The sequence below is a fragment of the Loxodonta africana genome, chromosome 7 (genome assembly GCF_030014295.1).
Source record: "Loxodonta africana isolate mLoxAfr1 chromosome 7, mLoxAfr1.hap2, whole genome shotgun sequence".
Taxonomy (NCBI): Eukaryota; Metazoa; Chordata; class Mammalia; order Proboscidea; family Elephantidae; genus Loxodonta; species Loxodonta africana.
The window spans coordinates 9,936,715-9,960,096 of NC_087348.1; the positions used below are offsets into that span (position 1 = coordinate 9,936,715).

General features: G+C 55.3%; 1 protein-coding gene across 1 annotated transcript; it reads left to right on the forward strand.

Moving 5' to 3' along the window:
- Positions 1-666: 666 nt before the first annotated feature.
- On the forward strand, positions 667-21,783 carry EHD1 (EH domain containing 1). Its single transcript, XM_003419608.4, has 5 exons — positions 667-1,158; positions 4,486-4,583; positions 16,693-17,105; positions 20,346-20,510; positions 20,967-21,783. Exons 1-5 carry the CDS (start codon positions 755-757, stop codon positions 21,489-21,491), a joined length of 1,605 nt encoding a protein of 534 aa, XP_003419656.2. The 5' UTR covers positions 667-754; the 3' UTR covers positions 21,492-21,783.
- Positions 21,784-23,382: the final 1,599 nt, after the last annotated feature.

Below are 23,382 nucleotides of genomic sequence, written 5' to 3' on the forward strand. Positions count from 1 at the left end.
GATGAGAGGGAGTTATGAGTCATGGAAGCAGGGGCAAGACGAGGAAGCAACAAAGGGCAGTGCAGGAAAGGAAGAGCTGTGGCCCCAGGGTCCTCTGACACTTCCAGGATTCTTCTGGTGGAAGAAGGAGGATCAAACTGGGGATGGGTTGGGTATTCAGAGAGCTGGGATGTCTGAGTATTTCTCGGAAACTTGAGGCCGGGTGGAGGGGTCTACGAGCGCTGGAGGGCGGGCAGCCCCTGGGGACTGCCTCGCGCCCGACTCCCACATCCCGCCTACTCAACCGCAGCACTTCCGCGAGCCGCCCTACTAGGGGCGGGGCGAAACAGGTGCGGTTGCCACGGCACCAGTTATGGCGGCCAGGGCCAAGGAGCGGGGCAAACTGGGCTCGCGAGATTTGGAACCAGCCAATGGGAGGCAGGGAAGAGGAGGACGTGGCGCGGGTTCGTGGGCGGGGACGGGAACGGCTCCTCCCCTATCCTCCCTAGTCTCCGCTGTGCCGCGCAGCGGGAGCGCGCGCTCCAGAACGCGGGGCCTGGCCTTATAAAGGGCGCACGGGGCGGCGCGCGCTCCACTCTGCAGAGGGCGACTCCGCGGGCCGTGGCGTGCGCCTGCGCAGTGTGGGCCGCCCCCGCCCCCGGCCCCGCCACCGCCCCTCCGCCGGCAGGTCCGGCCCCGCCTCGCCTCGGCCCCGGCCCTCGTCCCGCTCTCAGCCGCCGATCTGCCTGCAGCGGCCAGCCGCGTGTCCAGAAACATGTTCAGCTGGGTCAGCAAGGATGCCCGCCGCAAGAAGGAGCCGGAGCTCTTCCAGACGGTGGCCGAGGGGCTGCGGCAGCTCTACGCGCAGAAGCTGCTGCCCCTGGAGGAGCATTACCGCTTCCATGAGTTCCACTCGCCGGCGCTGGAGGACGCCGACTTCGACAACAAGCCCATGGTGCTCCTCGTGGGCCAGTACAGTACGGGCAAGACCACCTTCATCCGGCACTTGATCGAGCAGGACTTCCCGGGGATGCGCATCGGGCCCGAGCCCACCACCGACTCCTTCATCGCCGTCATGCACGGCCCCACCGAGGGCGTGGTGCCCGGCAACGCGCTCGTTGTTGACCCGCGGCGCCCTTTCCGCAAGCTCAACGCCTTCGGCAACGCCTTCCTCAACAGGTATTCCCCCCACCCCGCGATCCCGGGGGGCGGGGGGGACCAGGGCCCAGATCGCGCACTCGGGCCCCGACCCGACCCGCCCTCGGCCTCCGCCCCCATCGTCCTTTGTCTCCGAGGCCCCGGAGGGACCCCTCAACAACCTCTCCCTGGGACAGGAGCCCCTGTCGCGTCCCACAGAAAGCCCATTCCCGAGGTCTGGGAGTAGGCGTCGCCAGTTTCCCCGGCTTCTACCGCCCCCAGAATTGTCCAGGTCATCAGTTTAACTCCCAAACCCTCCCACAGACCCCAGCCCCACTTCCCTGGCAACCAGGGCCCGCGCTGGGAAGGTGACAGATTCCTGTCCTCCTTTTCTAGGTCTCCACCTCCTGCCCCCAGTCCTTCCCCTGGGCGGCATGCACCCAGTTCATTCAAATCTCTTCCCCCCTCCCCCTTGACTTACTTCAAGGGTCTGTTTCTTAAGCGTTATGGAGGAACACGATGTAACTTTCAGCCATTCTCTGGGCTGGTGTGGTGTGTGTTTCTGCTTTGCCTCCCCTGGGGCTGTGGTTTGTGGAGGGCCAGGGAAGCTCTGCTGTGGCCCGCGCACTCGGGCAGCCCCAGCAGACAGATGGACACTTCTCCCAGAGGCTGCTCTGGAACAATCTGCAGTGCGTGAGGCGGTGGGACCCAGGAATGGGATCCAGTCCCTAAGTCCTAATGTAGACTCTCTAGGAGGCCCCCTAAACTATTGGGCCTCAGTTTCTCCAGTTCAGTGGGTAGAACCTGCTTCCTCACGATGAGGGTAGTCCTCCAAGATTCTCATCCTCACAGTGGGTGCTCACCTTTCTGTAAAGGAACTGGACAGTGCTGTCAGTGGTCATGAACCCTCCCCCTCCCCCCCCCAGGACATACCAAAGGACACAGCTTCTGCCATCTCTCCCACGTCCCATTCAGGGAGTGACTTCACGTGCCTTTCAAAGGCTGAGTCCGAGGAAGAGCCTAGAAAAGAATCCTTGAATCTTGCTGTCCAGGTCTCCGCCCTGTATGATCACATTCCTTTCCTTCCAGAGTTGTTCAGCCCCACAGGGCGGGCTAGCCTGTCTCTGAGTGGAGCCAGTGGCCAGGCCTCCGCTGGGCACAGAGCTGACCTTTCCCAGAGAAGACCAATGGGCTTCTCCCTGGTTTTCTGCCGCCTTCAGGTGTGTTTTATAGCTGTCCTGTTTTATGGCGCTCAGGATTTGAGTGCTGGAGCCAGAGTTGAGAGGCGCTTCTGACTGAAGCCCCAGAGAGGCAGGTCCACTTAGCCTGGGGCCTTCCTCCAATTTCCCTGAGTTTTAGAATCATGATGCTTCGTGAGAAACAGTTGGCTCAGACAGTCAGCTGGTGGAAGCCTTACTTAGCGGGTGGAAAGTTTGGCTGCTATGTCGGAAATTCCACACTTGAGGTCTCTACTTTCATCTAGGACTTTGGGACGCTAGAAGGAAGGTTAGCTACACCTGCCTCTGCTGTCTTTAGGGCTTCACCGTTGAGTGCAAGAGCACACCTTTTTTGAAGGCAGAGGCAGGGCACGTGGCCCTTTTCTGAATCTGGGGACCTAGAGTTTTATCTAGCCCTGTTGGTTGTCCAATCTGAGGCTCAGAGGGCCCAGGTGACTTGTTGAGATCACACCAACCACCTGGCCTTTGAATAGCCAACCTCCGCTTATGGCTGCTTCTATGCGAAAAAGAGCTGGCAGGAGCGCTTGGTCCACGACAGGCACTTAGATGACCACAGGACCCGACCACCACACTTTTTATTTCCCTCCTGCCGTCACCTTATCTCCAGAGGGTCCCTGACCACTAATGGCCTGGGCTGGGGGGTTTGCGCTCACTTGTGCTGTGTCAGGATGTGTGGTGCACAGTGCAGCTGGGGAAGGAGGGCACAACAAAGGGGGCTTTTCTCTGGCTGATACAGCCTCTCCCAGACTCTTAAAGAGACCCATTGAATCATGAACTTGACTTTCCAGACTTTAGACCTGAGTGGCTGCCCTAATGGGGCTGACCTAGGCAGGGTGCGATCAGGGTGTCCTAAGAGAGTCTTGTGAAAACTCCTTGTTCCGTAACTGGTGCTGCTCACTTGTAGTAAGAGAAGAGATCCCTGTGTCCTTGTTGGTGAAGACGGGACCCATCCACGCGGCCCACTCCCGGTCGTGTTTTCTGCCGCACTCACTGGCCTTTGCAGAGCCACTGCATTGTCCTGGTGTGAACTTGCTCGCCAGGCTCCTTCCAAAGCTTTTGGATGTGTGTGGCTTCTCAGAGCTAGTTCGCCTGCCCATCCTTCTATTTTACCTTCTCTCCTGGTGCGTAGTTGTTCATGGCATGCAACAGTCGGCTCGCTGCTGGTGCTAGCGAGAAGGTCCAAGGTTTGCTCACCCGTGTGCGGGTCAGCTGGTTTTGCTCTGTTGGCACTCGCAACGGCACTTCTCACCCTGGCCAGCTGCTCCCAGCCTGTGGGCCACTGGTCACTTGGGGGATGGGGCCAGCAGCCACACTAAACAGTTCAGATTCCTCCCCACTGTTGGTCAGGCCATGTCTGCGTCCTGCAGACAATGAGTCAGTATTTTCTTTGCTCACAATACCTTTTTCAGAGAAGTTTTTAAAGGTCCCTCTTTTGTGTCCAGTAAAGAATCCCAGCTATCAGTTTGGACAGCCTGGCCGCTCTGAGCTTAGTGTGGAACTCAGGCACACACAACTAAGCCCTCACCCATGAGTCGCAGGCCTCCCCGTGGCTTTGTTCTTGTTTGGCCTGCTTTGATTTTCAGAGAATGGTGTGTCTGTGCTTCCCTACCCCATTATCAACCAGCCGTTTGCCGTCCCTTCACCCCCAGCCACTGGGTGAAAGGAGAGGGCTGGACCTGGCCCCAGAAGCATTAGGAAGGGACCATTTCTCTTTGGTGTGTAGAAATTTAGCCAAGTGGTTGAAAATTTCAGTATGGAATTCTGAGGTCCTAGTGTCACCCCCCCTCCCCCCCATTTCCCTTCTGAGTTGAATGATGACCGAGGCTAGTGGAATTTTCACTAACAAGTCAGCAACTTGAGAGTTGAACTCTCGAACTCTGGGGGAAAAGCTAATGCAGGGAAGTGCTGATGTGGGTCAGTTTCAGGCTGCTGGTTGGGTTCCCAGTTCAGAAGGTCCATACACGTGCTGGCCACCCTGGAAATGAAGACGACGGCAATGACCTTTAAGTTGCTCGCTTTCGGAAGGGAAGCCAGAGGTGGCGATGAAGGCGTGCAGAAAGCACTGTGGTCACATTGTGAGCAGGAAGAACGTGGCCTTGACCCCTCTCTTCCCGGCTCTTGCTGCCTGCAGGTTCATGTGCGCCCAGCTGCCTAACCCTGTCCTGGAGAGCATAAGCATCATCGACACTCCCGGAATCCTCTCCGGAGAGAAGCAGCGCATCAGCAGAGGTAACCCATCCTGACCACCGCCAGCACCTGGTCTAGTCAGACAGCTTCTGTTTGACGTCTGGGACATGGACCAGGTGCTGCCCTGGAGGTTTCTTCCCGCCCTGGGCTCTTGTTTTCAGTGTACCCAAGTGAAAAACCATTTGACAGGAGCCTTTTGTCTGCACAGTGCTTGGAACACAGAGCCAGGAGCTACTTTGTTCCTTGACTCCCTCTGCCAAGCTCACAAGAACAGTCACGGCGAGGCCACAGCCAGCTTTGTTTGGCCCCTGGGACACCTGGAAAGGGGAGCGAATTGGGAGGTGTGGGCTCAGAGGGAGTTGCTCCATAGCCGTGTTCCAGGTCCAGCAGGTAGCACTGCTGTGCGTGAGCCCACGGCTCCAAAGCTGTGTACGTGCCTAGTGAGCAGGACCTCCAGAGCCAAAAGGAGAAGCTAGCAGAGGTCTGTTAGACGTTGAGGAGCTAGTGGAAATTTGCTTAAATGGTGGTCATCAGCAGCCTCTGGGTGCTGTGCGTGGCATAGGGTTTTCATGCTGAGGATTGGTGCACCGGAGTCTGTGGGTGGCAGAATTGTTGAAGTGCTCGACTATTAGCCGAAACATTTGTGGTTCAGACCCACCCAGAGGTGCTCCAGAAGACAGGCCTGGTGATCTCCTTCCAAAAGGTCTCAGCCTTAAAAAACCCTGCAGGGGCAGTTCTACTCTGCCAACACAGGGTCGCCATGAGTTGGAGTTGTCCCGACAGCAACCAACAGCACCAGCAGTGGTGCACAGGCCCAGTCCAGTGATGGAAACACCTGTCCAGATTTTGCCAGGCTTTTCTAACCATCTGGTTCAGGATGAGCCTGAACTCCCCTTTGGTAGAAAGAAGGGCACCGTGGGGCCTGAGTGCTCTCCTGGGGAGCATGAAGACAGCAGGGTGGTACCTGGCCTCCTCAGAAGTGGAGGCTGCTTCGCAGCTGCAGACATGAAAGTGAAATAAGATGAAACTCGGAGGGGTTAAGGGCAAGTGACCAGATTTGTTTATAATTAACTTGCAAATCTTTTCTGACTATTTCCCTCTTGGCCACCGGGCAGTGGTGAGCTTTGCAGTTGAAGGTGGCAGCCTGAGATTGGGAGTGGGGGATGTCCTTGTCTCTCTCTGGTGGCTCTGTGGGGGTGGGGGCCTGTTCCGGGTGCCGAGAAACCAGCGCTTTTTGTTCCCCAGGCTGTGAGCACACTGAAAGTGCTCTATCTGCAGATCTAAATTGGGTTTAAAAGTCACCAGTTAAGATTCTAGGTTCTCCCCACCCTGGTGATAAATGTCACTCCTGGGAGTTTAAGGGAGTAGATTTGGAACACCTTATAAAAAAAAGCAATCGCTATGTTTGTTCTTTTTTACTGTTCTTTATTACTGTTGCAACGTGGTTTTAAGAACGTACCTGATAATCAAAAAAAGCCCTGTCATTTGGTAAAACAAGGCTAGAAAATTGGAATAAGTTACTTGTAAAAGGCAAAAGAAAGAACCACAACAGCTGAGGCTCCATGGAGTTAATCTTGGGTATGACCTGGAGGAGGACGTGGACTTGGGTTCTCCTGACATGGCCATCAGATAGAGGTCATCAGCTAGAGGCCGAGCCACCTCGGGGCTTTGGACAATGCTCTAGCCCCAGCAGGCATTAGGCCTTCAGTGGTGAGTACACATCTTCAGATAAGGGACAGTAGCCCACAGGTGGAGGCCTGTCTTCCCAGAATGCTGCAGGCTGCTCAGCCTGGCCCTCAGTGCAGGGAGCGAAGGTATTTGAGAATACGCGCAGGCCTAGGGTTCTACGGCCCATGTTGCCTCATAAAAAGGAACTCAGAAACAGCTGTTTTCCACCCTGTGCTGTGAAGCCCCACTGAGCTATCTTTGGCACTTAAGCCTCGAGTCCAGAGCTTAGCAGGCTGAGAAGTTTTGAATACAAGTCTTGATGTATGCGCTACCCTGCCCCGCTGGGATCCACGCTTCTACTGTCCTGTCCCTGCTGCGTCCTTTCCTGGTTAGGACTTCGGGAGGAGCGGCAGTGATGTCTCAGTGCACCCCATAGTCAGTGAATGAGCGAATCCAGACAGCACTGGATTGTGGCCGGGCTGTGGAAGGGGACGTGCCTTTGCAGATGACAACAGTGGCGGAGTCAGCCACCAGGAGCGTGCAGTGCATGGCTAGTGCTCTGCCCTTCAGGGTCTGCCCAGGCCCCTGAGGTGTAGGGTGTGGCTCCTCTGGGCCCCTAAGCAGCCAGGCAGTCCCCCACCCCATCATTTGCAGGAGGAGAAGGGCAGAGTAAGGTGTTTGCCTCACTGAGTGGCAGAGGAGTTTCCTGCTTGAAATGAGAGCAAAGTGCTTGTTTACTAGATTCTTTTCTTCCCCTCCTTATCTCCCAAAGGTCTTGGTTTAAGTATATTTCATTAAAAGTTACCAAATTGGGATTCGCCGTGGAATATGTTTGGGGTCAGTATTTTATGGGTGGATGACCACTGCGTGGTACCTCTTGGCTGTGCTGGGTGTGGACTCCCGGGGGTGGTGACCACTAGGTGGACGGGAGAATGGGTACAATTCTCTTCCTTGAATACTCTGCCCATCGGTCATGCAAAGACCCCTCGTGGACCTGGCCACTCACCCCCTTCCCAGGAAGTCAGAGTTGGCACAGTCCCAGGCCCCCCACCTGCCAACGAGGTGGAAAGCAGGTGTTTCCCTCTAAGAGATGGGGCCAACCCAGAGCACAGGTCTTGGGCAAGTGCCCTGCAGCAACGTGGGCCCCGACCTGGCTCCCTGTGCATCGATCGAACAGGCTTCTGGAGGTGCGTGGATGTGAGAACTGCTAATTACACCCACTTCCATCCCCCCGCCACCCCACCCCACCCCGCCCCACCCCTGTCTGCCTGCCCCCTCCTGATTTTTTTCCTTTTTCCCCGTGGTTCTGAATGTGTGCAGGAAATTCTGTCTGCAAAGATAAGGCAGGGCCACACAGGCCCAGTGCGGTCAGGATGCAGCCTGGGCTCTTCACAAGGCCCTGAGAAGAGCGACAGGGAAAAGGGGCCTGGGGGGGTCTCGGACAGCTCTGCCTATTGTACCATCTCCTGAGTGACTTTAAAGGTAATGTTCTCCTCTGTCAGTAGAGAAAGGTGACTTTTGGGGACAGTGTTCATTCTTAAGTGCTGCCCCTGTGACTGATAAAGCCATCTGGGGCCCAGGAAGGCAGGTACCCTTGGCCCACAGGGCTGCTGATCACCTGCACAGCCCAGGCAGTGCCTGTGAGCAGAGGCTTCCCACAGTAGGTCCACAGCGGATCCTCATTGTGGGCAGCAAGGAAGCACACCCAGATGGAGGCCCCAGCCCAGGAGGCAGGGGCTTGGCCAGTTCACACCCCACCGTTGTCTTTACGTGGCTGTGAGCTGAGCCTTCACATCTGTGCCTCAGTTTCCCTGGGAGAGCTGTGTAAGCAGGAAAGTGTTGTTTCGACTTGGATTAGGAAAGTGGAGCCCTGGCTGGCGTTGCGCCTTGCTCTCTGCTGACCGCTGCCACATGAACTAGCTCCATTTAGTCATCACAGCAGCTGCGTCTGCAAGGAAGCTACTGCTTTTCAGATGAGGAAATGGGCTTAGGAAAGTCGGCAATTAGACCAAGATGACACCAGGCTAGCACGGGTCAGAGCCCGGATTTAAACTCCGGCGGAGGTTGTACACGTGTGGCGTGGCTGAGAGATGGTGCCTCAGTGTGAAGGCATGGCGAGGGGATCTGAGAGCTTGAATTAGGCAAGGCTTTGGCCTCTGAGATGGGGGCTCGGAGCTCCCCTGAAAGGCACAGAGGCTGCCTCTGCTTCTCTCCCGGGGCCAAGGTTAGACTCAAGTTTGGGGCTTGTGGAGTAGCGGGAACTTTTGCTCCCAGAAGTGGACCTTGGGGCTGGGGTTCTGAACACCATTGCTGGTCTCTTCTTTCTCCCCCCTCTTCTCTGCCTCCAGCCAAATATTGCCCCCAGGCCCTCTGTGAAGCAGCGCAGGAGCCCTGCTTAGGGAGGTTAGTCGGGTACTCCTCCCGAGCCACTGGCCCAGGGGGCCACTGTGTTTGGGCAGCCCTCCCTTCCTGTCCACGCTCTTGCTTAACCACCTCCAAAGATGCTGCACCCCTAAAAGCCCCTCACCAAGGGCTTTCTGTAGACCCTAGGAGGCTCTGTGAGAGTGCCCCAAAAGCCTGGAGCAAGGCCCAGTGCTATGTCCCTCTTAGATCACGGTGCCTGCCATGCCAGTGACAGCAGCAGTTCAAGTCCCAACTCAACACTTTAGGAGCTGGTGGCTTCTGGGAGCCATATCAGTAAAACAGGAACAACAGTACCAGCATCTGAGGCTTCTTGTTGCTGATGACTGGAATTTATATGTGTGAAGCTTTGCCCTGTTCCTGGTACACATGGAGTCAGCCCCCAACTCATGGTGAAGCCCATGTGTTACAGAGGAGAACTGCTCCGTAGCTTTTTCTTGACTGTCATCTTTACGGAAGCAGATAGCCAGAGCCCCTGGGTAGGTTCAAACCACTCAGCCTCTGGGTTAGCAGTGGATCGCAGATTGCTTAAAGACACTAAAAATGCCAGGGCTTCCCAGAATTCTTGGACGAGGGAGACCTTTTTCTGAGTAATAGCCGCTCCCATCCTGAGCAGGATACTGGGAAAGTGGTGACTCAGCCGGGGTTTCCCTTCAAATTCCAGGATCTCCTCTCCGGAGCTCCCCAGCTTCAGCTTAACCACCTTCCTGAGAACCTCCCTCCACAATCCCCCCTCTGCTGTCGCCTCTCCCTCTCTGCTCTGGCTGGGCAGCTCTTGGCCCCCACACTTAGCAGGGAGTCCTGTGGGCGCTGCCAGGGGGCGTGGGCTGTGCACGGTGGAGGAGGGTACCAGGTGGCTCTTGGTGTGTGGCACCTGTTGCACCAGCTGCCAGTTCTTCAGTGGGCTGGGCGGCAGCTGGCATGAGTGCCTGCAAATGCTTGTGCTATGTTTGGGGCACGAGGCTTCGTTTGTGCATTAGAAACAGGTCGTTGCCTACACGCATACCAGAGTCTGAGCTCCTTGAGCTCAAAATACGATGCCTGTGAATAAATAATTGCAAACATTTACGAAGCGCTTCCTTAGATTGTGTGGGGCACTCTCTCGACCTTCACACAGCCCTATGAAGGAGAGACTTGTTGTCTTCACCTTGTTGTCCTTGTTAGATGCTGTTGAGTCGGTTCCAACTTATAGCAACCCTATGTACAACAGAACGAAACACTGCCCAGTCCTGCGCCACCCTCACCATCAGTATTATGCTTGCGCCCATTGTTACAGCTGTGTCAATCCATCTCACTGAGGGTCTTCCTCTTTTTTGCTGACGCTCTAGTTTACCAAGCGTGATGCCTTCTCCAGGGTCTGGTCCCCTCCTGATAACATGTCCAAAGTATGTGAGACATAGTCTCGCCATCCTTGCTTCTAAGGAGCATTCTGGCTCTACTTCTTCCAAGACAGATTTGTTTGTTCTTCTGACAGTCCACGGTATATTCAGTATTCCTCACCCACACCACAATCCAAAAGCATCAATAATTCTTCGGTCTTCCTTATTCATCATCCAGCTTTCACGTGCATGTGAGGTGATTGAAAACACCAGGGCTTGGGTCAGGCGCACCTTTGTCTTCAAGGTGACATCTTTGCTTTTCAACACTTTAAAGAGGTCTTTTGTAGCAGATTAGCCCGTCCTTTGATTTCTTGACTGCTGCTTCTGTGGGTGTTGATTGTGGATCCAAGTAAAATGAAATCTTCGGCGACTTCAGTTTTTTCTCCATTTATCATGATGTTGCTTATTAGTCCAGTTGTGAGGATTTTTGTTTTCTCTATATTGAGGTGTAATCCATTCTGAAGGCTGTGGTCTTTGATCTTTATCAGTAAGTGCTTCAAGTCCTCTTCACTTTACAGATGAAGATACTGAGGCTCAGAGGGAGATAAAAATCACCATGGCCACATAGCTGGTGTTGAGTGGAAGGTTCAGGCTTCCAGTGAGAACCTGACTCCAGAGTCCTTTCTTCCCCTCCCTCTTGTTGCTTATTTTTAGCTCGGATTTATTGAGGTCTACATATGGAGCCCTAGTGGCGCAGTGGTTAAGAGCTCCGCTGCTAGCCAAAATGTTGGCGGTTCGAATCCACCAGCCGCTCCTTGGAATCCCCACAGCGCAGTCCTACTCTGTCCTGTAGGGTTGCTATGAGTCGGAATTGACTTGCCAGCAATGGGTTTGGGGTTTTTTTTGACATTACATATGGAGTCTCTGGTCATGCCCACAGTTAATGTGCTTGGCTGCGGAGAGGTTGGAGGTTCAGTCTACCCAGAAGTGCTTTGGGAGAAAGAGCTGGACATTCTACTTCCAGAATCTCAGCCATTGGAAATACCATGGAGCACAGTTCTACTCTGACATGGTCGCCATGAGTCGGAGTTGGCTAAGTGGCAACTGCTATATGATCAAATCCAGTAAAACAAACTCAGTGCCATCGAGTCGATTCCAACTCATAGCGACCCTATAGGACAGAGTAGAACTGCCCTGTAGAGTTTCCAAGGAGTGCCTGGTGGATTCAAACTGCCGACCCTTTGGTTAGCAGCCGTAGCACTTAACCACTATGCCACCAGGGTTTCCTGGTATATGATACGTACAGTAAAATTCGTCCTTTTGTGGTGTACAGCTTTATGAGTTTGGACAAGTGTGTACAGTCATATAACTGCCACCACCGTCAAGATGTAGAGTATTTCCGTCCCCACAAAAAGTTTCCTGCGCCCCTTTGTAGTCAGTCCCAGACCCAGGCAACTACTAATCTGACATTTGTCCCAAAAGTTGTGCCTCTTCCAGAATGTCATAAATGGAGTCATACCTTATGAAGCCTTTTGTGTCTGTCTTTTTCTTACCATGTCACCCTCTTGAGATTCACCCATGTACTTGTGGGGTTTTTTTCTCTTACCAAGTCACCCTTTTGAGATTCACCCATGTACTTGTGAGTGTCGATAATTTGTTCCTTTTTGTTGCTGAGTAGTATCCCATTGTATGGATGTACCATGGTGATTTATCCGTTCACCCGCTGGAGGACATTTGAGTTGTTTCCAGTTTGGGGCAGTTGCGAATAAAGCTGGGAATAAACATTCGAATCAGGGCCGTCTGGACCTGTGTTTTCATTTCTCTGGGGGCAACTACCTAAGAGTAAAAACCAAAACACCAAACCTGTTGCCTTCTAGTGGGTTCCGACTCATAGTGGGACACCCCTTTCTTTACTGTGCTATTCCAGAAGAGTCCTTGTCTGAAGCTCAGGAACCAGGCCTCACTGTGTTCCTGAGTCTCTGTTTTGCTCTTTTGCTCGCCTTGTTCCTGGGCCACCGTGAGTTGAAAATCCATGTACTGGAGGGGTAACAACAAATACCGAGGCCCACACAACTTGAATGGCAGGAAGCAAAAGTCGATTGGAGACAAATCCTCTATTGTTCCATGTTCTAGAAAGTTTTGGAATGTATGAGGCAGCTTTTCCCCCAGCTGCTGGAACTACCTGTGTTTTGCAGAGTGCTATGTTTTTTTATGGGGTAGGGTAAGGGCCCATCCAAGCAGCTCCTCTTTCTCTGCGCTGGGGGAGCGGGAAGCACGGTTAGACCCTGGTCAGGAAAGCAGAGCTGCAGGAGGCCAGCCAGCACCTGGGGAGAGTTAGGCGCCGCTGAGAGTGCAGAGGCCTGGAGGAGGTGCGAGGGAACAAAGCCAAGACGAGAGGTAGGCTTCAGCCTTCCATCCAAAAAGCCTGTGTAAATACTTCCCTGGGGCAGAACACAGCTGACTTGGCCTGGTTGCCTAGAGCAACTGTTTTCTTTCTCCCTGTTGCCCTAGCCCAGGACGTTTTGAGCCAGAGCTTGTCTTGGCCACTCACCTTCCCTTCTCAGAGGTGGCTCTGGCTTTCACCTAGCCAAAGTGCTTCACCTCGCCGGCCGCCCGTTTCTTCCCAGCTGCCCAGCCCTTGGCCATGCTGAGATAGCAGGCGTCCGCTCTTCCGGGTCCCCTAGGCCTGACCTAACACAGCACAATACCCCTCGTCAGTGGGCACCGGTTTCTATCTCACCGAGCCTACCACAACTTCCCGCTTTTGCTGCAGAATTGCTGGTTGGAGTTGGGGGTGTGTGTGTGTGGTATCTGGCTGCTGATTCCAGTGGCTGCATGGTCGTGACTCAGCCCTCTAGTGAGTCCCAAAGCTTGAAGGCTTGCTGCAGGGCCTGGCCTTAGGCAATGCTGTGGGGCGGCTGGGAGGTGCGCTGTGGGGCAGGGGCTGGTGGGGCCTGGTCATAGTTGGGCCCTTTTCTGACCTGTCACTTGCAGCTGAGCTCCAGACCAAGCATCAGGCTGGTTTTGCTGCTCTTGCCAGCTGCTCTTGATGCGCTCACCACCTCGGCGTTGCCAGCTTTGGGGTCCGGCCCTTGGTACCTATCAAAACATCTTCCTAGGGGCCCTGGCGGTCACACCTGCAATGACACAGTCTGAGTGTTATGACCATTTTCGTGACCTGTGGGTGAATTTGACCTGTCACCCTGTTTCCCTCACACCAAAAGTATGAATCTTTTACATACTAAAAAAAAAAAACAGGAAATTTCATTCCCCTGCAAAAAAATGGACCTAGTTGTGTTGACATCAACTTGAGGTATTTGCCAGTAACTGGGGGTGCGGCTCTCCTCCGCCTGGGGCGTCTGGGCCGGCCCGCAGCCGCGGAGTTGGTGCCGTAATTCAGGGATACTGGGTCTTCCTCCACCTCCCTTCTCTCGCTGTCCTCATCACCCTCCCCCTGCCCCTGCCATAGGGGGAGTGAAGCCCATTGGGTGGAGCTTGGGAGTGTGACCTAATCTCCCCATGCGATGTCCTAGTTCCCAGGCCAAAGTTAACATCTGCTGAGTCTGAGCCCATCAGGATGTCCCTGCTCCAAATAACTGAGCTTTGGCCTCGCTGCAGCCCCAGCTGTGTGAATTTAATCAGTTTCAGCTTGTGGTGGTCTGAGGCCCAGGTGTGACGTTGGGGCAAAGTGGGGCCGCGTTTTTGATGAGCGAGGAGCCTCTGATCAGCCATTAGCCCTGAGTCCCACTTTTTCAGAGCTGACCTACTGCTCCCACAGCCAGCCGTAAAAGGCTGCAGCTGGGCCTCAGGCAGCCCGTAGACTCAGCACCCACCCAGGGCGCCTGCTGGGGCCTAGCGCCAGCTCCCCCCAGGTGGCAGGCTGTGGTGGCACTGGGGTCTTTGCTCCGTTTCTCTTAACACTCCCTGACCCTTCTCTTTCCAGTTTTACACTGACAGTTTTACGCTGAGACCCCTCCTGCAGCTTGGGAGCCAGCGGCACCGTGACTGGTGCCCTCAATGGCTTTGTACTTTGGAGCCGGCAGCCTGCCATGGTTGCTCATACTGGCCCCAGGAGTAACCTGGCCTGTGACAGAGTATCCTGGCCCGTGCTTGGAGCCATCCCACACTTCCTGAGCCCGGAGTCTGTGAGCATTGCTGTCCCTGGCCTCTGCACAGCCTCTGGCAGTCTCGTTTGGCTGCTCTGTCCAGACTGAAGTTCAGATGCCAACCCCCCAGGTACATCTCATCTCCACCCTGTTGAGATGTTCCCGTGAGTCAAGGTGCTGTTTCTGATCAGAGTGTTCTATTTCAGGTGGCTGGAACAAGAAGGAGCCCTTGGGTGGTGCAAACAATTAAGCACTCAGCTACTAACCAAAAGGTTGGTGGTTTGAATACACCCAAAGGTGCTGTGGAAGAAAAGCCTGGTGACCTAATTCTGAGAGGTCACAGCTTTGAAAACCCTGTGGAGGACAGTTCTACTCTGTCACACATGGGATCACCGTGAGTTAGCATTAGCTCGAGGGCAACTGTTTTGGTTTTGGGGGTAAGGAAGGGGTTGCAGATTGCTGCTGTAGAGAAGCTGCCCGTGGTGAGTCAACTAAAGCATCAGGTTTGGAATTTTTCTGGAAGTTTCCATGTCTTGCCACAAGGGCAACCACTTGCCTCTGACCTCAGAGCCAGGCCATGGGTGTGTAGCTCTCAGTTCCTGACCAGTGATGAGTCCCAGGCCGATGGCCCTGGCTCCCTGTACAGGGACTTCCCGTGTGGGCCAGTCACTCCTCCCATCTGGCCTGGGTCTGTGACCATGTGTACCAACCCAGGATTGTGCTGGGAGCCTGATGCCACTTCATCTTACCCTCCCGTCATCTTGGGGAAGGACTTGTTATTTGAATTTTACAGATAATAAAGCATAACTCAGAAGTTAAAACAGGAACTTCAAGTCGCATAGTAAGCGCCTGGAGCTGGAAGTTGAACCCAGAGCCATCTTAGTTGAAAGGCTGCGTTCTTTCTGAGCACCCTGCGTGTAGGCAGAGGCTTGGACACACGGCTACAGGCCCCCAGACAACTCTGAAGCGCGTACCAGCCTGGCACCTGGAATGTGTCTAACCAAACATTACTCATGAGACACATCTGTGTTAGCTGTTTGTCTTAAAGACCTGGTGAGTGGGGCCAGGATCTGACCCAAGGAGAACTTGGCTCTCAGGAGCCTGGGCTGTTGAGGCACTCGGCCAGAGGGCTTGGCAGGGTAGAGATAGCATCAGACCACTGGGCGTGCTGCTTCCCTCAGCACCTGGGTATCACTCCACACATTCCTTACGAGGACAGGAGGGCTTCCCTCTTAGTGTCACTGTAGGTCGCTCAGGCCCAGCTTCTGCTTTTCCTTGATGCTCTGTCCTCTTCTTTATTCTTCCCCCTTTACCTGGTATTTTTCTGTTCTCCGCAGTCTAGAGAGCACATGTCTAATTCTGCAACTTGGTCAGAGGTGGTGGGTGCTCTTCATGGGGATGGTAGGAGCAGGCTGTGAGGGTGAGGGGATTGGTTTTGGTCAGTAGCTGGGAAATGTCCCAGCTCTCTATAGGAATGATTTCTCTGGCTTATTTTCAAGAGCTTGAAGAGGCACAGTTGTAAAATAGAATACAAATTAAACAGCTATTGTAGAGACCTAAAAATCCAGTGGCTTAAGTCAGATAGCAGACAATTTATGTGGAAAGTTACAGTCCGCAGCTGTCCAGAACAAGCAGCTTACGGTCTCTGAACCCAAAGTGGTTGCTCCAGCTCCTACCATCACATCTGCATCCCCGTCTTCAGGAAGGGAGAAAAGGACAAAGGCCTCATACAAATTTTTCTGTTGGGTTCTACTGCAAGGGAGGTTGGGAAATGCCATCTTACACTGGGTATGAATTCAGCTAAAACTACAGAGTTCTGTTATTAAAGGAAGAATTCTAATTAGCAGTCTCCACCCCAGAAGGTAAGGTTCACCAAAGGGCCTTAATTGGTTGGTGGGAACAGCATAGAATAGAGTTTAGTTTATATCTAGTCCAGCCACTCGATTTTAGAGAAGCACTGAAGACCTGGAAAGGGAAGTGGTTTGTAGTGCTCCATAGGCGTGTTATAGAGCAAGGGTCAGCAGGGTTCTATGTAAGGGTTAGATAGCAAATATTTTCTGTCGCAGCGACTCAACTCTGCCGTTATAGAGCAAAAGCAGTTATAGACGATACAAATGAGCGTGGCTGTGTTCCAAAAAACTTTACTTCTGAAAACAAGTGGTGGGCCAGATTTGGTCCCCAGGCTGTAGTTTGCCAACCCCTGTCCTAGGGAGTAAATGAGATTCATGCGAAACAGGGAGCCTGGCCCATAGCACTGAACAGAGAGCATTGACAACTAATGCTGCTGTCCAGGATGACTGCCGTGCTCGGGTACTGTGCCGGGCCATGTTGCTGGCATCTCCTCTTCACTCTTGCCATAGCCTGACCCACTTTATATGTGGATATTATGGCTTCCTTTGCATTATTTGTTAAGGACCTACTCACGCCAGGTGCTGTGGATGAGGGTACTACCATGGTGGTACAGAAATAGGGGGACCTGGTGATCCTGCCCTCTGGGTACTATACTGTCCAGATTGGTACCTTCTGGAGATTTGAAAAAGGATCTCAGACCAAGAAACGGCAGCCAAGTTAGAAGCGAGAGCTGTGAGAGCAACCTGGGCCCCAGTCCCCTGAGCTCACCCTTCTCTTGCCCCCCAGGGTACGACTTTGCAGCGGTCCTGGAGTGGTTCGCTGAGCGCGTGGACCGCATCATCCTGCTCTTTGACGCCCACAAGCTGGACATCTCTGATGAGTTCTCAGAAGTCATCAAGGCCCTGAAGAACCACGAGGACAAGATCCGCGTGGTGCTGAACAAGGCCGACCAGATCGAGACCCAGCAGCTGATGCGGGTCTATGGGGCCCTCATGTGGTCCCTGGGAAAGATCATCAACACCCCCGAGGTGGCCCGGGTGTACATCGGCTCCTTCTGGTCCCAGCCGCTGCTCATCCCCGACAACCGCAAGCTCTTCGAGGCCGAAGAGCAGGACCTTTTCAAGGACATCCAGTCTCTGCCCCGCAACGCTGCCCTCCGCAAGCTCAACGACCTGATCAAGCGGGCGCGGCTGGCCAAGGTAGACCCTGGGGGGCGGGCCTGCTGGCAGCTGGGCCAAGGAGGGGGTTCTGGGGTTGGTCTGACATGGGTGCCCAAGCCCCACCGCAGCTGACCACGTGGGCAGACGTGCGCGGTACTACTTCTGAGCCTGCCTTCCACGTGCACCATTTGTGCCACCTTCATTTAACTGAGCTTCTTCCCCCGGGTGCCCTCTCCACCTATCCCTCCATATGGGGTTTCTACCCCTGCTTTAAGAGACGGTTGTACTAGGCTGACAGTATATAAACATAAAAAATGGAAGGTTACCCCTGAAGCCAGGAGGCAGCCTCAGAGACAAGGTGGGTGTTGGGCTGGGGCTCTGAGCCTCCTGTCCTTGTCTGCACAGGCTGGTTGCGCTCTGAGTGTACCGGCCCAGGGCTGGACACTGGGGACCCACTGGGAAATGACACACACCGTCCCATACTCCTGGCACTCGTCAGCCCTTAATGGGGAAAACAGGACAGTTAACCAAACAATAAAGCTCAATGTGTTTGTATTGTCACAGGGTGAGCCCTGGGTGCTTCCCCAGTGGGTGGAACCTGGGTCAGTACAGTCTCCTTTGGGGGCAGATGGTTAAACTGGGGCGGCAGGGAGCCATGCAGAGAGGGGCACGAGGGTGCAGGCCCAGAGCATACGGGGTAGAGCACAGGGCCCGGTACCTGATGGCAGGATGTGAGTTGTTCAGGAGTTTGGTGTCTGTCTCAGCGCCTGGCCAAGTACTAGAGTGAGACCCCAGGGTGGCTGGAGCTAGGAGATTCAGCTTCACGCCTCCAGTGGAGCCCTCAGATCCAGGGAGCCAAGCGTGTGCCTTTGGGAGGTCAGACTCTGAAGACCCTCATCATGTGGAACCTCACAGATTAAGTCAGGAAGAGGGAGGGTCCCGAAGTGCGGCTGGGGGTTGACCTTTGGGCGAGAGTATATGGCCTAGACTGTCTGAACAGCCGGGAAGCACCAGGCACAAACACTTGCATTTCACAGGATTCCATCTCTTCTTGCGACACTTTCAGCACAGGGGTTGCTAGTTCACAAGATGGGCTCTGACCGGGTGCGGCTCTGTTCCTCCTCAGGCTGGCAAGCCCTACACTTGAGAGTCACTACCCGACCCTACGGCACGATCTCGGCTGGTGGCCCATCCTGTCCTTGGAGCCCAGGCCGGTCAGTTAGGGCTGCCACAGGGACCCCGTGGTCCGCTGATTTTCGGGAGAAACCACCACAGAGGAAGGGGGTGTTCACAGCCTGAAGCGTACGCATCCACCTTGGGGGTGCAGATGAGTAGGAAAATGTGTCGTGGGTGCTGTGGCCTCAGTGAAGCCTGTCCCTGTGGCTCCCTCTGTCCTCGGAAGTTGAGGGGAGCTGCAGGGGTGCCGAGCCCCAGGTCCATGGGCCAGACCTAGGCCTCAGCCCAGGTATCTCTTGCTGTCTTGGGGCCTGGAGGGTAGCATTTGGGTGCTTCCTGGCCTGTAATGAGAGCTGATCCTTCACCCTTGACCACCATGCTGGCTCCGCCAGATTTGGTCCATGGGCCAGCAGTGGTGGAGCTTGCGAGGAATGCAGGTTCCCAGGCTCCACCTGAACCAGAATGTGCATTTTAACCTGCTCCCCTGGTGATCTGTGTGCAGAGGAAGGGTCTCAGACAAGACCCCATGAGAAGACCTGTGTCACTGGCCCAGGCCTCGGAGGACATCCTGCACAGAGCAGGTGGTGGTGGGTGGAGGAGAGGCTGAGCCTTGCCCAGGCAACAGGGCAGTGCAGCTCCGTCCCCTGCTGCCTCGCAGAGTGAGGCCTTCTGCTCTCACTCAGCCTGCCTTCTGGGACAGACACCGGAACCTTGGGCCACTGCTGCTCCCTGCCCCTGTGGTTGTCTGCGTCACCGGGCCTGGGAAACCCGGGGTCCCCTGTTTGGTCCTGCATCTGTTTTTTCGAGACTCTTTCTTTTCCTGGAGTGAGTGGCTCTGTCTCTGCTTGCGCTGTGACTTGCACTGGTCCAGCAGGCAGAGCAGTGGCTGCTGCTCTCCATGACCCACCTGCCACCACGTCCTTAGGAAGTCCTAGACTTGGTAGTGCAGCTGGGGGCCTGGGTAGCAGCTGTGGCCGAGCTGAGGGGACTTGGAGGGTGGAGTGGCAGGCAGGAGAAGTGGAGCTGGTGCCCCTGGCACCCCTGGCAGCTCTACTCTGGCAGGCAGAGGGACCTGAGGAGTCCAGTGGTGCCGACCACTGTTGGGGGGACAGGGGTGTGCTGTCCCTAAATGGCAAATGCCTAAGCAAGGTATTGGAGCTTAGATAAAACTGGAAATAGCTGGGAAAACGTCAGGATGGTAAAGTGGAGCAAAACTCTATCCCACCGGAAGTTTGTGAGCTCTGTGGGAGCACTTTACACATTTGAGAGCATTGGACAGGTGGGGCTTGGCTGGGCTTTGTGGGAAACATGCCCCATATTTCTGCTGCCTGGGGGCGGGGACAGTCGGGGGAGGGAAGGCACAGGAGGGGAGACCTAGAAAGGGCATGGGCTTGGACTCTGGCAGACCCCCTTACAGCCCCAGCTCCTCCACTTATGAGCCCAGTACCTTGGGCAAGTCACTCAACCTCTCAGAGCCTTACTCTTCAGATTGGTACAAGGGGAATAATGAGAATCTGATCCTGCAGGGTCACAGGGGAGATAACTGGAGAGTTTGTAAAGTGCCTGGAGCCCTGGCGGCACAGTGGTTAAGTGCTCAGCTGCTGACTGAGACATTGGTGGTTCGAATCTTCTGACTACTCCTCGGGAGAAAGATGTGGCAGTCTGCTTCTGTAAAGATTACAGCCTTGGAAGCTCTGCGGGGCAGTTCTACTCTGTCGTACAGGGTCGCTATGAGTCAGAATCGACTCAACGGCAGCGAATTTGGTTTTGAGTTTACGTGAGGTGTCTGGTGGTACTTAACAAACAGACCTCGCTTTGTTGGCGCACCCTCCTTGACTGTTTCTAAACTGTCATGGCAAGTTGTGCAAGGATATTTCCTCTCCTGCTTCCTGTGTGTTTTACCCTGCAGTCCAGGGGCAGTGAACAGTCACACCCCAGGCCACAATGGTATGTTGCCTCCCCTTGGCCCATGGGGTCCCGTGGTGGAAGCAGCAACGCTGAGCTGAAACCCACCTCTCTACTTCCTTGTTCCTCAGCAGAGAATAGGACCCACGAAGCCATTCCCTGGAGAGGCCTGACCTTCTCCCCTCCCCTGTCTTCCAGGTCCACGCCTACATCATCAGTTCCCTAAAGAAGGAGATGCCCAACGTCTTTGGTAAGGAGAGCAAAAAGAAGGAGCTGGTGAACAACCTGGGCGAGATCTACCAGAAGATTGAGCGGGAGCATCAGATCTCCCCCGGTGACTTCCCGAACCTCCGCAAGATGCAGGTGTGCTGCCCTGAGCCGCCTGCCTGGGCTGGCGGCCATCAGTGGGGAAGGCCCGGGGCCCAGCTCTGGAGGGGAATCTTGGCTCCATCGGGTGGGGCCTCCGAAACTGGAAGCTGGGTGAATCACCTTGGCAGCATCCCACTCAAGTCCAGAGGTGGACCCGAGTGACGCGGCAGAGGGGAACGGGTGACTCACCCTAGTGGTAGGGAGAGGGCGGGTGTGCCAAGCACGCCACGGCATCATCAGTTAATGCTCACCACAGCCCTGCTGGGAAGCCTGCTTTTACCCCGTTTTACAGCTTAGGGAGTCCAAGCCCAGCGTGGCTGAGTCGCCCAGGCTGGTTAGTGATGGAGCCACTCTACTCTGCAGCCACAGGGCCCACTGGCCCAGGCCCAGGCCAGGGGTGTCTGGAGGGGACACCCCACCCAGTTCTTCTTCCTCCCCTCCTCCCCACAGGAACTCCTCCAGACCCAGGACTTTAGCAAGTTCCAGGCCCTGAAACCCAAGCTGCTGGACACAGTGGACGACATGCTGGCCAACGACATCGCCCGGCTGATGGTGATGGTGCGCCAGGAGGAGTCCCAGATGCCCTCCCAGGCTGTGAAGGGTGGCGCCTTTGAAGGCACCATGAACGGGCCCTTTGGGCACGGCTATGGCGAGGGGGCCGGTGAGGGTATCGATGACGTCGAGTGGGTGGTGGGCAAGGACAAGCCCACCTATGATGAGATCTTCTACACCCTATCACCCGTCAACGGCAAGATCACAGGGGCCAATGCCAAGAAAGAGATGGTCAAGTCCAAGCTGCCTAACACAGTGCTGGGGAAGATCTGGAAGCTGGCTGACGTGGACAAGGACGGGCTGCTGGACGACGAGGAGTTTGCCTTGGCCAACCACCTCATCAAGGTCAAGCTGGAGGGCCATGAGCTGCCGGCCGACCTGCCCCCGCACCTGATCCCGCCCTCCAAGCGGAGGCATGAGTGACTGGCCACGCCCCAACCCCACACCTCCCGCCATCCCAGCCATCTCAGCAGCCAGGCTAGCAGAGGCCGGGGAGGCCAAGACTCAGGGGGGAAGGGAAGGGTCGGGTCATCAGTTCTCAAGGTCCATAAAGACTGAGCCATGCTTCCTCAGCTCTTGAAAAGGAAAACCACCATCTTTCTTTAAGGCTGTTCCTGGGCCAACAGGGGAGGCAGGGATGATACTCATATGTGAATGATGGAATTTTGTGCACAAGAACTATGGATATTTTTAATATATAACGTTAGAGGCAGTATTCTTTCTTGCCCCCTCCTCTGTCTGGCAGCCCCCCACATACATCTCTGCTCTCTCCCCATCCTTCCCTCTGGCTCCAGCTCTGGCCTGGCTGCACCGGCCAGGCAGCAACTGACCACAGGGGAAGCACCTGCCTGGCCCAGCCCACAGCTGTGAACACAGGAACCATCGAGCCTCCTTGGTTTGTTTCTGAGCTGAGTGTGGCTTCCTCAGAATGGTGGCTTCCCCCCAGCTCTGCCCCTGTCCTGTGCCCAAATTAGGGTAGTACTTGTGCCTTTGCCCCTGGTCTGGGCCTGTCACAGGCCCTGCCCTTCCCTCTCACATCCTACTAGCTTTGACATGCCAGGAGCCCTCTCCCCTCTCGCCGCCACAGAAGCAAGGCCCAGCTCCTTTTATGGGGTTGGGGAGGGGGGTTAGGAAATGTCTTCCGGAAAAATATATAAGCTAACTTTTGTTCTCTTAAATGATACCTTTCATACTTGATGGAATTTTCCAGCAACATCCCAACCACTTGTTCAGAAGCTGTGACTCTTGTCTCCCCTTCCCCACACTCCAGCTACAGACAGCTCCACCCAGGAGCCATTCCCCGTGGCGCCCTGCAAAGCACCCCCTGCCTGGGCCCCCAGAGCTGGAGTTCCCTGACTGAGGAGGGGGTTCTCCCAGCTCCCTCCCCATCCTGTTTGTCGGGAGTGTAGTCCTCCCCAGCCTTCACGCTCTCACTTTCCTGGAACTTTCTGGTGCTCCCCCATCACTTGTGGGGAGGAGCTGGGTCTTCCTGGATGTGGGGGTGGCTGTGTACTGGTGAGAGGATGGGGCCAGAGCTGCTCCTGCCTGGAGAGCGGCAGCCTGGGCCTGATGTCCAGGGACCAGGAAGCCCAGCCCCTTTCCACTTTATCCCTTTTTCTGATGGAAGCCCTCTGCTCTCCTCCCCGTCTCCCCTGTGGGGCAAAGGAGGGCAGCATGGGAGGTCCTTAGAACACCCCCGAGGCTGAGCAGTCAGAAACGGAGCCAGGGAGAGCGGTCAGGCCCAGCTCCCTGCTCGCAGTGCAGACCTTGGGGGCACCTCCTTGTGGCCAGTGGTCTGCTGCCAGGGCCCAGCACAGCCATCGCACAGGACCCTGTGGCAGGTGGAATGGCCTCCCTCCCTGGCACCCCAAGGGTGGGCTTCAGGGAATCCTGGCACCATCCCTCACGCTGATTCCCGGGTCTCTCTCTGCTGCTTCCGGTCCCCAGGAATGGCGTGGGGACCTCCAGGTGGCCACAGCCCATCGTTCCACGCAGCATTAGGAAAGATGAGGATGGCATCCTCATGGGTTCAGGTTCACTGTAAGGGGCAGTGGCTTGTTCACACTCGCCTGTGGGGAGGAGAAAACTAAAGACTTCTTGCATTAAACAGTTTGTGGCGAGCTGGCTCCTGGTGCTTAGTTGTTTTTTCCTGGGACAAGAGCCCCGTGTCTTCCCCTCCACAGGGCCTGTGGGGCACTGGCTGAGCTTTGGGGGGCAAGGCACCCACCAGGGCAAGGGGACATCCGTGTCCAGTCAGGCTCAGCAGGCGGCACTGCCACCCCTCAGTAGGATAAGGCTTGTAAACGGGTGGGAG

Excerpts from the sequence above, each read along its gene's own strand:
- EHD1 (XM_003419608.4), top strand. The coding sequence starts at position 755 with ATGTTCAGCTGGGTCAGCAAGGATGCCCGCCGCAAGAAGGAGCCGGAG. Across the intron at positions 1,159-4,485 it reads GGCAACGCCTTCCTCAACAG|GTTCATGTGCGCCCAGCTGC; the intron begins GTATTCCCCCCA and ends TGCTGCCTGCAG. Across the intron at positions 17,106-20,345 it reads AGCGGGCGCGGCTGGCCAAG|GTCCACGCCTACATCATCAG; the intron begins GTAGACCCTGGG and ends CCTGTCTTCCAG.